At 43.0% G+C, this 14,841-nt stretch overlaps 1 protein-coding gene across 1 annotated transcript in view; it reads left to right on the forward strand.

The window, feature by feature from the left end:
• Positions 1–14,841, forward strand: part of NT5C1A (5'-nucleotidase, cytosolic IA) — a 70,750-nt gene that overhangs the window by 31,463 nt on the left and 24,446 nt on the right. The window contains exon 3 of the mRNA XM_075336218.1: positions 3,132–3,261. Coding sequence (XP_075192333.1) covers positions 3,132–3,261 — 130 coding nt within the window. The remainder of the gene's footprint in view (positions 1–3,131; positions 3,262–14,841) is intronic.

Genomic DNA, 14,841 nt, shown 5'->3' on the forward strand with positions numbered 1-14,841 from the left:
ACCTCCCTCTCTCCTCCGTATATATAGAGGAGCTGAGGGGTCAACTTATTATATATATAGGGGCGGAGGGACCATCATACTATATGCAGAGGTGCCATCCTATTATAAATAGAGTGGCCATCATATTATATTTAGAGATGTTGAGGGGCCATCCTATTATATATAGAGGGGCCATCAAATTATATATAGAGGAGCTGAGGGGCCATTCTATTATGTATACAGTAGATGTGCTAAGGGACCAATCGTATATATAGAGGGGCTGAGTGGCTATCATGTTATATATAGAAGCGCTGAGCGACCATCCTAATATACATAGAGGAGCTGAGGGGCCATCATATTATACATAGATGTGCTGAGGGACCATCCTAACATATAAAGAGGGGAGGAGGGGCCATCATGTTATTTAGCAATGCCCCTGGCGTCCACCTTAACATGCAATTCGGCACTAGCCTTTGTCAGGGGGTCCTTTCCTTGTTGAAGGCTGGTGCCGAAACGCATGTCAGGATGGTAACCATCCAGGAGTTGGAGCCTCTCTCTATTATCTTGTCAGTTTTCAGTAAGCACTACTACCTCCATTTTTCATCAACAGTATTAGATACTTAATTTCTTTCTAAAGGATACTACTTCACAGATGTGATTCTAACTGAATCCTTTATGTATAATTTTGCAATTTCATATACAATTTTTTGCTCACTTTAATACTGCAAAATTGCATTTTCTTATGTAGAATTTGATTCCCAAACCACTGTGATTTTAATAATATCCTCGGTGTGTGCCCTTTGTCAATGTTTAATGGATGTTTGTACCTCACGTTGCTATCTAATCCTCAAAAAAGATTTATAATTTTAGATCACATTTGTTCTTTTTATGGCCGTCTTGGTCAGTCCCTTCCACTTCCCTTTTTATCACTTATATTTTTTCCCCACTGCCTCATTATCTGCCATTAAATTCCCAGCATATTCAGTGGATCAATATAAATCACAAGATATAATTTCACATGCACTAGTATTTTATTGTGTTTTTGTTCTGTAATTACTAAAGTGCAGCGCAATGCCAAGCCATTCACTAACATTATGTTGTGATGTGGCAGACATATAGCACTATCTATGGCCACACAACATGTGTTGAGCTCACAGTCACCATTTAGCCCAAGCCTAAATTTCCAAGGCGAAAGCCATTTGGTATAGGAGTGGAGAGTTAGTAGCAATTGTTTGTTATTTTGTGACCATCCAACATCCCCCTTCATTTTTTGTGGCAAGCATAGCAGGCTTTTTAACGCCCATGTCAAAAGTCAAACACATTGTTTTGGCTCAACAAATCTCTGTTAGCTGTAATTGAAAAGTTTCTGAAAAAAAATTATCAAGCCCCTTGTCCAGTAATTTCTACAATTCATGTTATTTTGCTGGCATAACACAATTTTAAACATCTCTCAGACATCTAAAAAAAAAGATTAAAAATAATTTAGTGTTTAATAAAAAATAAATATATTTGATATCGCTATCAGACTTTGCTATTGCATATACCTTCATACAGCAAGATATGGAAACTTTCAAACCATTTTTCCATGGTCATGTCACATCTTGGTAGCAAGTAGATCTTTGGACACTCCCAAATTATCTCTCCATGCCTACAATGTTGCCTAAGCCTGTCATAAAAAACTGCCAAAAAGAAATAGTTCTTCAAGGGAACCTGTCACCTACTCACCTGCAGGGTAGTCCAGTCTGATGGGTGTCGCTGGACTTGACCTGGCGCCTCCTCCAGTCGCTGTCCTCCTTTCTGTTTCAGGTGCTTCAATGGCTTTGTCGGCGCATACTTCTGATTCCTTTTTTGAAGGGGTTTGAATGTAAGCCTCAATGGAGCCTCTGATCGTATAGTAAAACATGATGCAAACAAAGCTTAAAGAGACATGCAGTGCAGGGCAGTCCGATCCGGTCCAATGTGCATTCCCGGACATGACCCAGCGTCTCCTCTTTTATTGCTATAGTCTTCCTCTTTCCCTGCTTTGTGTGGATGATGCATCATACGCCATCCACACAGTGTCCTCCATTGTCCGTTTTGTATACGCACTTCTTTCTGCCTTGCTGCGGGCAGATCAAAGTACCATAATGAGCAGGCGCTGGAAAAGGCCAATGAACACCTATTCATGCACACTACAATACTTTGAGCTGTCCTCGGCAGAGTAGGGAGAAGTGCGCGTGTGCAGGAGCGCAATGGAGGACACTGTGTGGATGACATAGGGTGCGTCATTCACCGAAGTAGGGAAGGAGGACGGCGAACGCCCCTAGATAGCAGGGGTGCCAGGTCAAGTCAATTGGACTACTCAAAAGGTGAGTAGGTGATAAGTTCACTCTAAGCTTTGTTTACATCATATTTTACTATACGATCAGTGGCTCCCTTGAGGCTTACGTTTGAACCCCTGTAAAAAAGAGATCAAATATATGCTCCGACTAGGCCATTGACTATAATTATGCAGACGGAGCTGTGTTATGTATCATTTTGGGCTGGATACACCTGTTTGAGGTGGGCAGCAAGACGCAGTTGACAACATTTTGCTGTCAATGGTCCCGATTAGCACATACATCTAAATTCTGTTTTGCAAGGTGTCGAACGAAAGCCTTGCGGAAACAATGAACGCATATTAAAATGATATATGAACATTGTTTTAACCTCACTAACAAAGATGTCTACATACCAAAACAAACATTTTATAAAGTAATGAATGCTGTTAGGTAAAAGAGCTAAGAAAAATTAGTACATTTACAAATAATAGTGGAACGGAAAACAATTTGCTAACAATCAAATTATCTGCAAAGATAGTACCACGTACATTATGATAACAAATCTGGATAAACTATGTTGAACTCAAAACGCTTTTTGTAAAGTCAAAATATTTATTTTGTAGACCCCAACCAAAGGAATGTTCTTCCAAGAGATATGCACTCCAAAACAAAGTTTTCAGTTTATCACTTTATATGACAGGAACTTGGATCTTACATTTCCTGATATGTGTGAACAAGAAGGGTGGAAATTCAGTCAATTAAGGCGTAATACACAAGCATATGATTTCCGTAGTGATAGTGTCACCTTTCACTTCTAGATATTAATCTCTTTTTGTCCTTATTTCATGTCAGGCCCTGGAAGCCGTTAACACTCAACTACGCGAGTTATACCCAGACAGTGAGGATCTGTTTGACATAGTCCTCATGACCAACAACCATGCTCAAGTGGGAGTAAGACTCATTAACACCATAAACCATTACAGTAAGTATATACTTGCCATAATGTTACCAAAAGACACAATGTTTTCTTTGCAGCCATCAGCCAATAACATTATTTAGCGTTTAGAAATATAAGATTCTAAGCAAAACCTAAAGTACATATAATGATATATTTGTTTTATTCACTTATATTGCACCATTAATTTCACAGCATTTTATAAAGATCATCACTGTCTCCATTGGGGATCTCAATGTAAAGTCCCTAACAGTATGTCTTTGGAGTGTGGGAGGGAACCAAAGAATGCAGAGGAAATCCTCACAAGCATGGGGAGAACATACAAATACCTTGTAGATGTTGTTTTGGTGGGCATTGAACCCAGGACTCCAACCACTGAGTCACTGTGCTTCCCATTTGATTAATAAAAGCAACATCTACATTATCATATTTATAATTTTCACAAATCAACAAAAAAGAAAATAATTTTCATTTTCCTGGTGCCCATTATATAAATATGCTGTATATAATGCAGGTTCTTGACAGGGGTTTTTTTGCACTTGATATTTTGTAATAACTAATAATTGGATTGTTTATCTTCTGACTTATAGAAGGATTTTATACATGGGATGTGTTTGTCATGATTCACTTATGGCTCTGTTCTATGCAGAGCCATTGTGTTCTAGGTTTTTTCTTGTCTGTATTCTTTGGGTTCAGGCTTGGTGGGAGGGGCCTATTCGGTCATGCCTCTTTCTGGGTGATCTTTCTGCCTTAACTTGGAGCTGTTTAACTCGGAAACCTGCTCTGCAGTGTACGCTTCTGGTTTTCGTGAGTTGTTCTGATCTTGTCCCGTTACCTTGCGGCCTATTCCCTGACCTCCATCCCTCTCGTATTGTCTGTTCTCCCTGTCTCCCTGATCTTCGACCTGTTTTGTGATCCCGGCCCTGCTCTCTCTTTGTGTCCTCTTAGCTTCCGACCCCGGTTTGTTCTCTGACCATGGCTCGCCTCTTCTTCTGTACCTGACACTACTTCCTGGCTTACCGATCACTGGCTTGCATGTGACCTCTGCTTCTCTTGCTCCTCTCTAGTGACGTGACCTCCCAGCTTCTGACACTCGGCTTTATTGACTACTCTGCAGACCGTCCCCACCTTGGTACTAGTGACCGCTAGAGGGCCAGCGCGCCACTACACTTGGAACTCTACACCATTCCAATGTACCTGCGCCCACTGGTAGTAAGCATTACATTATTACTGGCCCCACATTTTTTCCTTCCACATAATGGATCCTATACATACTCTCAGTAAATAGGTGTAAAACCTAACTCAGATGGTGCAGGATCTGGCTGTGGAACACCAAAACCTGGTGTCCTCCAATAACCAACTACAGGGTCAACTTTTCTCTGCATATGGAACTTCTCAGAATCCCTCATCTCATACAGGGGGAAGATTTACCCCACAGACGTGTTAGTGTCCCTGAACCTACTGTCATGTTTCCTGACAAATTTTCTGGGGATAAGTATCAGTTCAGGACCTTTAGGGAGAGTTGCAAACTGCTTTTTACTTTAAGACTACAGTCTTCTGGGAGTGAGTGTCAATGAGTGGGAATCATCATGTCTCTGCTTAGGGGAGTCCCCAGACATGCGCTTTCTCCTTGCCTCCAAGCTTTGTTTCTATTGTGGTCAAGCAGGACATTGGAGGAAGCACTGTCCGGCTTGTCCCCCTGCTAGCAAGCCGCCAGGAAACGCCTAAGTCTGGGTGATAATCGAGGAGGTCACCCAGACTTTCAGGTACCCTTTAACTCCTCCAATAAGGTTTTGCTCAATGTTGATCTGCTATTCAAAAACCTGGTTGTATCTTTTCTCGCCTTTGTTGATTGTGAATCCACTATGAATTTTATTGACTCCAAACTGGTTCTGAAATTACAGATAGGGACAGTCAGGTTGGAGAGACCTATTCAAATTATTGCCATTGATAAGACTCCGTTCCCTCAAAATTTGGTTCAGTTTGTCACAGAGGATTTCGCACTCAAGGTGGGATCCCTGCATACTGAGATAACGTCTAGCTTTATTATGGATAATCTTTTTGTGGGACTGGGCATTCCGTAGTTACAGTTGCACAAGCCTGTTATTCATTGGGGTCTTCGAGATATTGTTATATGGCGTCCTGATTGTCATAAGGCTTGTCTTCAATCTGTTCACATCTTTTCTGCAAGTCCGGAGGGTCTTCCGGAATACCTAATGGATTTTGGAGATGTATTCTCGGAGAAAGAGACAGAGGTTTTACCACCTCATCGTCCATATGATTGTGTAATTAATCTTGTTCTTAACGCCAAATTGCCCGAAGCCCGTTTGTATAATCTATCTAGTCCAGAACGGGCTACCATGAAAGCATATCCGTCCTTCATCCTCCCCAGTTGCTTTGTTAATAAGAAGGATGATGTTCTTCGTCCCTGCCTCAATGTCTGATAATTGAATAAGATTACTTGCAAAAATACTTACCCGCTTCCACACATCCTTAATCTTTATTATCAACTTTCTGGGGCTAAATGGTTTTCTAAGCTTTATCTCAGGGGAGCTTACAATCTTATACGTCTCCGAGGGGGAGATGAGTGGAAGATTGCATTTCTTACATCCAAGGGCCTGTCTGAAAATTTGGTTATGCCCTTCGAATTTACCAATGCACCAGATGTTTTTCAGAATTTTATGAATGATGTCTTCTAAGATTTTATTGGGCGATTTGTAGTCATCTACCTCGATAATATCTTGATTTTTTTTGCCTGATCCTGATTCCCATAATGAACATATTGGTTCTGTGTAATTTAGGTTAAGAGAAAACTCTTTGTCAAATTTGAAAAATGTACTTTTACAGTGCAAGAGATCTCCTTTCTGGGTTTATTCTGTCTGTTTACGGGTTCAAAATGGACCCTGAGAAGGTTTAGGCAATAATCGGTTTAGGCAATCGACATAGTGATCTTAAGGCGCTGTATCGTTTTCTGGGGTTTGCTAACTATTTTAGAAAATTTATTACGGCCTGTAGCTGTTGAGGCTTTTCTGGAGTTAAAAAAGCGTTTTATGTCCACTCCGGTTCTCGTTCAGACTGACCTCATGAAACATTCATTGTTGAGGTGGACGCTTCTGAGGTGAGTGTGGGGGCCATATTGTCCCAGGGACCTGCTACATTGTCTAATTTACGGCCTTGTGCCTTTTTCTTCAGGAGATTTTTTTCTGCCAAGAGGAATTATGATGTGGGCAACTGTGAGTTACTTGCTATCAAGCTGGCTTTTGAAGAATGGAGGCACTTTTTGGAGGGTGCAGTTCATCGTGTTACCATTATTACCGATCACAAGAATTTGGCGTATATTGAATTGGCTAAACAGTTGACCCCTAGGCAGGCCAGATGGTCATTGTTTTTTTCAAGATTTCATTTTTCCATTACTTTCGGCAGACGCCTTGTCTCCCAGTCTTGACTCGATGTCTCCTCCTGAGCCTTCTTCTTCCATTCTTCTCCAGGGGGTTGTTGTTGCTGTCTTGTCTTCTGAGTTAGAGACTGAGATCCATGATGCCCAGTCGTCGGCTCCATCCACTGTGCCAGACTCTAAATGATTTGATCCTGTACATCTAAGGTTGCCTGTTTTGAAGGAGTTTCATGACTCAGTGTTGAGTGGTTACCCTGGTATCTCTGCCACCCGGAGAGCTATTGCCTGACTTTTTTGGTAGTCCTCTATGTATTCCGATGTTGCTGTATTGTGTCTGCCTGTGTCACATGTGCACGCATGAAAGTCAGTCATAACCGGCCGGCCGGGAAATTGGTTCCACTGCCAATTCCTGAAAGACCATGGAGCCATTTGTCCATGGCTTTAATTACGGACTTGCCTGTTTCTGACGGAAAGACTGTGATCTGGGTGGTAGTTGATCGATTCAGCAAACATGCACACTTTAAACCACTTACAGGATTACTCAATGCCGAAACACTTTCCAGATTATTTATCGAGAAGGTGGTTAGGTTGCATGATGTCCCTCAAAATATAAATATTGTGTCCGATAGAAGGGTGCAGTTTGTTTCTAAATTTTGGATGGCTTTCTGCAAACAGATGGGTATTGATTTGGCCGTCTAATCAGTCTATCATCCTATAACCAATGGACAGACCGAGAGAATTAATCAATCCCTTGAACAAATCCTGCGATGTTTGGTTACTGCTCAGCAGGAGGAGTGGTGATCATCCTTGCCTTTTAACAGTCAAACCATTCAGTCCACAGGGATTTCACCCTTCTTTTGTAATGTTGGGTTTCATCCCCATTTTGGAGACTTTTCCAGGTTGGACTCTGGGTGCCCAGGAGCAGATTCGGTCATTCAGCATCTGGGGGATGTTTGGGGGGAGATGCAGAAGAATATTGGGGTGCCTCAAGGTCAGCACAAACAAAAAGCAGATAGGAGACATTCTTCAGATCCTGTTTTACAGGTGTGGGACAAGGTATGGTTATCTGCTAGAAACATCAAACTTAAGGTCCCTTCCACCAAGTTGCATCCTAAATTTATTGGTTCCTACAAGATTATTGAAGTGGTCAATTCTGTGGCTTTTGGTTGTGGCTCCCTCAGTCCCTGCAAATTCCTAACGTATTCCATATATCTCTGCTCAAAGCTTTCGTCCCTTCTGTTTTGTTCTCTCCTTCTCCACCTCCACCTGTTCCTGTGGACGGAGAGATTGAGTATGAGGTTCAACGCATTGTTGATTCTCGAAAAGTCCGCAACTCTCTCCAGTATTTGATTTGTTGAATGATTTGTGGACCAGCGTGCTCCATGTGAGATAATCGTTTAATTCATGCTTTTCATCGGAGGTTCCCTAGCAAACCTGGGGTCTGGTGGCCACCCCTTGAGAAGGGGGTACTGTCCATATTCTCTGGTTTCAGGTTCGGTGGGAGGGGCCTATTTGGTCGTGCTTCATTCTGGGTGATCTCTCTGCCTTATCTTGGAGTTGTTTCACCCAGAACGCTGCTAGTAATAGTTCCTGCTCTGCAGTGTACGCTTCTGGCTTTCGTGAGTTCTTCTGATCTTGTCCTGTTACCTTGCGTCCCATTCCCTAACCTCCGTCCCTCCCGTATTGTCTGTTCTCCCTATCTCCTAACCCTCATTGTTTTGTGACCCTGGCCCCGCTCTCTCCTCTGTACCTTTGTGTCCTCTTGGCTTCTGACCCTGGCTTGTTCTCTGACAACCCTTCTGTACCTTATGCTACTTCGTGGCTTACCGACCACCGGCTTCCATGTGACCTCGGCTTCTCTTGCTCCTCTGTACTGACGTGACTTCTCAGCTTCTGACACTCGGCTTGATCGACTACTCTGCAGACCATCCCTGCCTTGGTACTAGTGACCCCTAGTGGGCAAGCGCCTCACTACACCTAGGAACTATACACCATTCCACTGTTCCTGCGTGTCCCAGTACACGCAGTACAGAAGTGTCAATGTAGCCACAGTCTCCAGGATCAAATTGTAACAAAGAATACATTACTATTAGGCCAAGTTCACATGCTGCGGATTTGCTGTGTGGGTTGTGCACAGCAGAGCCACAACAATTTACAATACAAGAAAATGGGGTTTTAAAAATCTCATTCATAAAGTCCGGAAAATAATCAGCACAAAAATTAAAGCATGGTGTGGATTTCATATCTGCTCATTATTATGCTGATTTTTGTACACTATTCACCCTATTCAATGTTTAGTAAATGGAGCAGGGTGAAATCAACAGACAAATCCTTCACAAAATCTGCATGTTACTTATTTGTAACCACATCCGTAGCAGAGATTTTTTGCAATGTGTCTTATGGTATATACAGTTAGGTCCAGAAATATTTGTACAGTGACACAAGTTTTGTTATTTTAGCTGTTTACAAAAACATGTTCAGAAATACAATTATATATATATAATATGGGCTGAAAGTGCACACTCCCAGCTGCAATATGAGAGTTTTCACATCCAAATCGGAGAAAGGGTTTAGGAATCATAGCTCTGTAATGCATAGCCTCCTCTTTTTCAAGGGACCAAAAGTAATTGGACAAGTGACTCTAAGGGCTGCAATTAACTCTGAAGGCGTCTCCCTCGTTAACCTGTAATTAATGAAGTAGTTAAAAGGTCTGGGGTTGATTACAGGTGTGTGGTTTTGCATTTGGAAGCTGTTGCTGTGACAAGACAACATGCGGTCTAAGGAACTCTCAATTGAGGTGAAGCAGAACATCCTGAGGCTGAAAAAAAAGAAAAAATCCATCAGAGAGATAGCAGACATGCTTGGAGTAGCAAAATCAACAGTCGGGTACATTCTGAGAAAAAAGGAATTGACTGGTGAGCTTGGGAACTCAAAAAGGCCTGGGCGTCCACGGATGACAACAGTGGTGGATGATCGCCACATACTTTCTTTGGTGAAGAAGAACCCGTTCACAACATCAACTGAAGTCCAGAACACTCTCAGTGAAGTAGGTGTATCTGTCTCTAAGTCAACAGTAAAGAGAAGACTCCATGAAAGTAAATACAAAGGGTTCACATCTAGATGCAAACCATTCATCAATTCCAAAATAGACAGGCCAGAGTTAAATTTGCTGAAAAACACCTCATGAAGCCAGCTCAGTTCTGGAAAAGTATTCTATGGACAGATGAGACAAAGATCAACCTGTACCAGAATGATGGGAAGAAAAAAGTTTGGAGAAGAAAGGGAACAGCACATGATCCAAGGCACACCACATCCTCTGTAAAACATGGTGGAGGCAACGTGATGGCATGGGCATGCATGGCTTTCAATGGCACTGGGTCACTTGTGTTTATTGATGACATAACAGCAGACAAGAGTAGCCGGATGAATTCTGAAGTGTACCGGGATATACTTTCAGCCCAGATTCAGCCAAATGCCGCAAAGTTGATCTGACGGCGCTTCATAGTACAGATGGACAATGACCCCAAGCATACAGCCAAAGCTACCCAGGAGTTCATGAGTGCAAAAAAGTGGAACATTCTGCAATGGCCAAGTTAATCACCAGATCTTAACCCAATTGAGCATGCATTTCACTTGCTCAAATCCAGACTTAAGACGGAAAGACCCACAAACAAGCAAGACCTGAAGGCTGCGGATGTAAAGGCCTGGCAAAGCATTAAGAAGGAGGAAACCCAGCGTTTGGTGATGTCCATGGGTTCCAGACTTAAGGCAGTGATTGCCGCCAAAGGATTAGCAACAAAATATTGAAAATAAAAATATTTTGTTTGGGTTTGGTTTATTTGTCCAATTTCTTTTGACCTCCTAAAATGTGGAGTGTTTGTAAAGAAATGTGTACAATTCCTACAATTTCTATCAGATATTTTTGTTCAAACCTTCAAATTAAACGTTACAATCTGCACTTGAATTCTGTTGTAGAGGTTTCATTTCAAATCCAATGTGGTGGCATGCAGAGCCCAACTCGCGAAAATTGTGTCACTGTCCAAATATTTCTGGACCTAACTGTATCTAGTATTATATTAGTATAGTGATGTCTTTTAAACCCAGAGAAATGCTGTACATTGATATCAACGAGTTGAAAACATTCAATGCATTTGCCTGAAATGGGCATAAGGCCGATATAAAGCTAAGAAATTGCCTTAAATGGAAAAATATATAACAGAGAGACAAGTGTCTCCTAAGGCTATAGAATCAGAAGAGAAAAATGACATTACATAATGTATTCAGGATGGACTGAGAAAAAATGAGCTAGATGCAGTGACACAAAATGGGGTTAAAAACTGATGGATGTTACACCCATTCTGAGTATGTGATTTCTGTTTGCAACATGTACAAAACGGCACCATGTATTGTGGATAGAATAAGAATGTTCCATATGTTTTCATACTGCTACATTTAATAAATACTGCTACTTATCAAAAATGTCCTAAGGCGCAGAGCTACATGTGAAAAAAAGTGTACAGTTAACAGTTACGAAAAATAGCATATATATAATGCTATAAAATGACTACTACATACAAAATGGAATACAAATTAATCTTTATTGTAGCATTAGTTGCATGATTTAACTCAATTAAACATAAAAAGAATCATCATGTTAACAAAAATCATAGGAGGAGTATTTATTATTATTGTTCATATATCAAGGGCTCTCTCTACTGGTGATAATATGCTGGTGATATACAGTAAGTAAGGTAAAGAGTTTATCCGGAACTAACAGGCAGGTAGTGGCTAACTACCTTCTTGTTCTGCCTGGTGACAATTTCTTCCTGCTAAGAGCAGTTACGTGCTGCTACTACCAGTGATACACCTTCTTACACTGACGTAACGTTGACAAAGCAGCATCTTCTCTTCTGATCTGCTCTGTTGACAGAGCATCTCTACTGATATCATGCTGATAGACAGCCAGCTCCTCGTTGCGGGGATTCCCCTATCAATCAGCATCATATCGGCAGTGGCGCCCCCCCCTCTATAGAGCAGAGAGAAAGCACTGCTCGGTTAACGAGGGGGTTATTGCAGGCAAAGATAGTCGTGTAGAACAGGCAGGTAGTTAGTAATTACCTGCCTGTTAGTTCTTAGCCCCATGCACAAAAATAATAAGGGTCCTGGATAGCCCCTTTAAAAGCTGCCTCAATGGTATGTAACGTGTTTAAATAAAGTACAGCTACTACTGTAGATATTTAAAGAAAGGATATGATACTTTGCATATATGCAAATTATTAAAAATAATATAAGCCCTGACTGAGGAAACTAATTAAGTGCTTACATTTACTGTATAGAGCTGTATACGAAAGATGCAAAGAGTGCAAGGATACATGTGCAACAGCAGTAGCTTAGTAATAAATCACTGCATATGGATCATGTTTGACATCAAACCAGGCATGAAAGACTCACAGGAAGACTGATAGAGTACATAGTAATTACCAGATCTGCATATGGACTGTACTACCCCATGTATGCACCCTTATGTACCACTAAGGCTACTTTCACACCTCCGGTTTTTGCTCTGCGGCACAATACGGCGCTCTGCAGAAAAACCGCAACCGTTTTTTTTGCCGCCGGTTGCGTTTTTTTTTGCATAGACTTACATTAGTGCCGTATTGTGCCGCATGGGCTTGCGTTCAGTCCGGTTTTTGCCGCATGCGGCAGATTTAGCCGATGCCGCGGCCCGATGGAACGTTCCCTGGCACCTTTTTTGCTCCGGCAAAAAAAAACGCATCGCGCCGCATCCGACCGATGCGGCGCATTTTTCAATGCATGCCTATGGACGCCGGATGCGGCGCGATGCGGAAAAAAACGCATCCGGCCGTCGCATGCGGTTTCTTCCATGCTCAGTAGCGTGCCGCAACCGGAAAAAAACGGACGGGCCGCATGTAAAAACTTATGCAAAGGATGCGGTGTTTTCGCTGCATCCGTTGCATAGGTTTCACAGCCGGATTGAGCCGCGCTGCTCAAACCGGATGTGTGAAAGTAGCCTAAGGGAGCTATTAACTTTACTGATATTTATTTTTACTACATGTCACCATGTTTCTGCTCACAGAAACAAGCAATTAACCTATTGAAACATTTAATATACTACAGGCCTAATTCGTCAAAGCTTTCACACTAGAATTCTGTTGTCAAAGCTTTGAAAAGTTGTAAAATTTAGGCGCAACTACATTTGTTTTACTTTTTGTATTTTCACGCCAGATTCTTTCAGATCCAACAACATGGGTGAAGCTCAGAAGGGGACACCACAGCTTGTCTAAAGCCCGCTACACACGCTTCAATATATCTCACAATCCGTCGTTGGGGTCAAGTTGTAAGTGACGCACATCCGGCATCGTTTGTGAGGTATCTGCGTGTGACAGCTACATGCGATCAGGACTGAACGCAAAACCGTTGATCGCAAACACATCGTATCTTTGTCTAGAATTGAGCGTTTTGTTGCACGAACCTAGTGAATTGTAACGTGTGACATCCCTCATACGATTTTGGTGTCTGATGCTATGTGCGCAGGTGTGCGCTCTGCACCGCAGCTTAAAAAAGGTCCGCTTCAGAGCGCAGCTGAAAAGCTGCGTTCTGAAGCGCCTCACAATGTCTGTCATTCACTAATCTCTGTCAGTCGGTCACTATCTCTGTCCCTCACTCTCTGTCCATGTCAGTCTATCCCCCTCTCTCATATACTCACCGATCCCCGGCGCTGCACGGCGTTCACACTGCTCCGGCGGCTTTTACTGTTTTGAAAAAGCCGGCCGCCCATTAAACAATCTCGTATTCTCTGCTATCCCCGCCCACCGGCGCCTATGATTGGTTACAGTGAGAAACGCCCCCACGCTGAGTGACAGGTGTCACACTGCACCCAATCACAGCAGCCGGTGGGCGTGTCTATACTGTGTAGTGAAATAAATAATTAAATAATAAAAAAAAGGCGTGCGGTCCCCCCCAATTTTAAAACCAGCCAGATAAAGCCATACGGCTGAAGGCTGGTATTCTCAGGATGGGGAGCTCCACGTTACGGGGAGCCCCCCAGCCTAACAATATCAGCCGAAGTAAACTGTGGAGAGAAAAAGCGCAATAGGGTCTTACCCGGTATATATCCGGGGAAAAATAAAAAGGAATGCACTCACCTCAAGGAGTTGTGACAGTCACAACTCCTATGAAAGCTTATGTTGTTGGGATGAAGTCTGCTGCAGCCCCCGTGGTTGATAACAGAGAACAATAGAGAAGGGGTTTATGCCGCGCTATTCATCAGGATGGAGAACAGAGAGATGATCAATGTTCCTTTATTGTAGCTTGTGTCTACGCGTTTCAGGAGCTCTGCTCCCTTCATCAGGACATACAGCACAAAAACAACATATCTCAGCTGAGCTGTCACTGAGGTTACCCGCGGCCACCGCTGGATCCAGTGACAGCAGGGTAACCTCAGTGACAGCTCAGCTGATCGCGCGGCTGTCTTCATTTGCTGTGTGGAGGTGACCGGAGCGGCGGTGTCTGCTGCAGCTCCGGTCACCTCCATGCAGCAGCGCTGGAAGCGACGCTGGAGCATCCTGGAGTACGCCGGACATGGAGGGCTTTTTTGGGCTGATTAAAGTGGTTAACCAGGGTATATGTTTGTGTTTTTTATTTCTAATAAAGGATTTTTTCGGGTGTATGTGTTTATTTACTGTAATTTACAGATTAATCATGGAGGGTGTCTCATAGACACCTGACATGATTAATCTAGGACTTATTGGCAGCTATGGGCTGCCAATAACTCCTTATTACCCCGATTTGCCAACGCACCAGGGCAAATCGGGAAGAGCCGGGTACAGTCCCAAAACTGTCGCATATAATGTATGCGGCAATTCTGGGCGGCTGTTGGCTGATATTGATAGGCTGGGGGGCTCCCCATAACGTGGAGCTCCCCATCCTGAGAATACCAGCCTTCAGCGTGGGGGCGTGTCTCACTGTAACCAATCATACGCGCCGGTGGGCGGGGAAAGCAGGGAATACGAGATTGTTTAATGGGCGGCCGGCTTTTTCAAAATAGTAAAAGCCGCCAGAGCAGTGTGAACGCCGTGCAGCGCCGCGCTGGGGATCGGGGATCGGTGAGTATATGAGAGAGGGCTGCTAACTTCAGTCACTCCGGGGATTAGCGGTCACCGGTGAGTCCTTCACAGGTGACCGCTAATCAG

The sequence above is a fragment of the Anomaloglossus baeobatrachus genome, chromosome 2 (assembly GCF_048569485.1).
Source record: "Anomaloglossus baeobatrachus isolate aAnoBae1 chromosome 2, aAnoBae1.hap1, whole genome shotgun sequence".
Lineage (NCBI taxonomy): Eukaryota > Metazoa > Chordata > Amphibia > Anura > Aromobatidae > Anomaloglossus > Anomaloglossus baeobatrachus.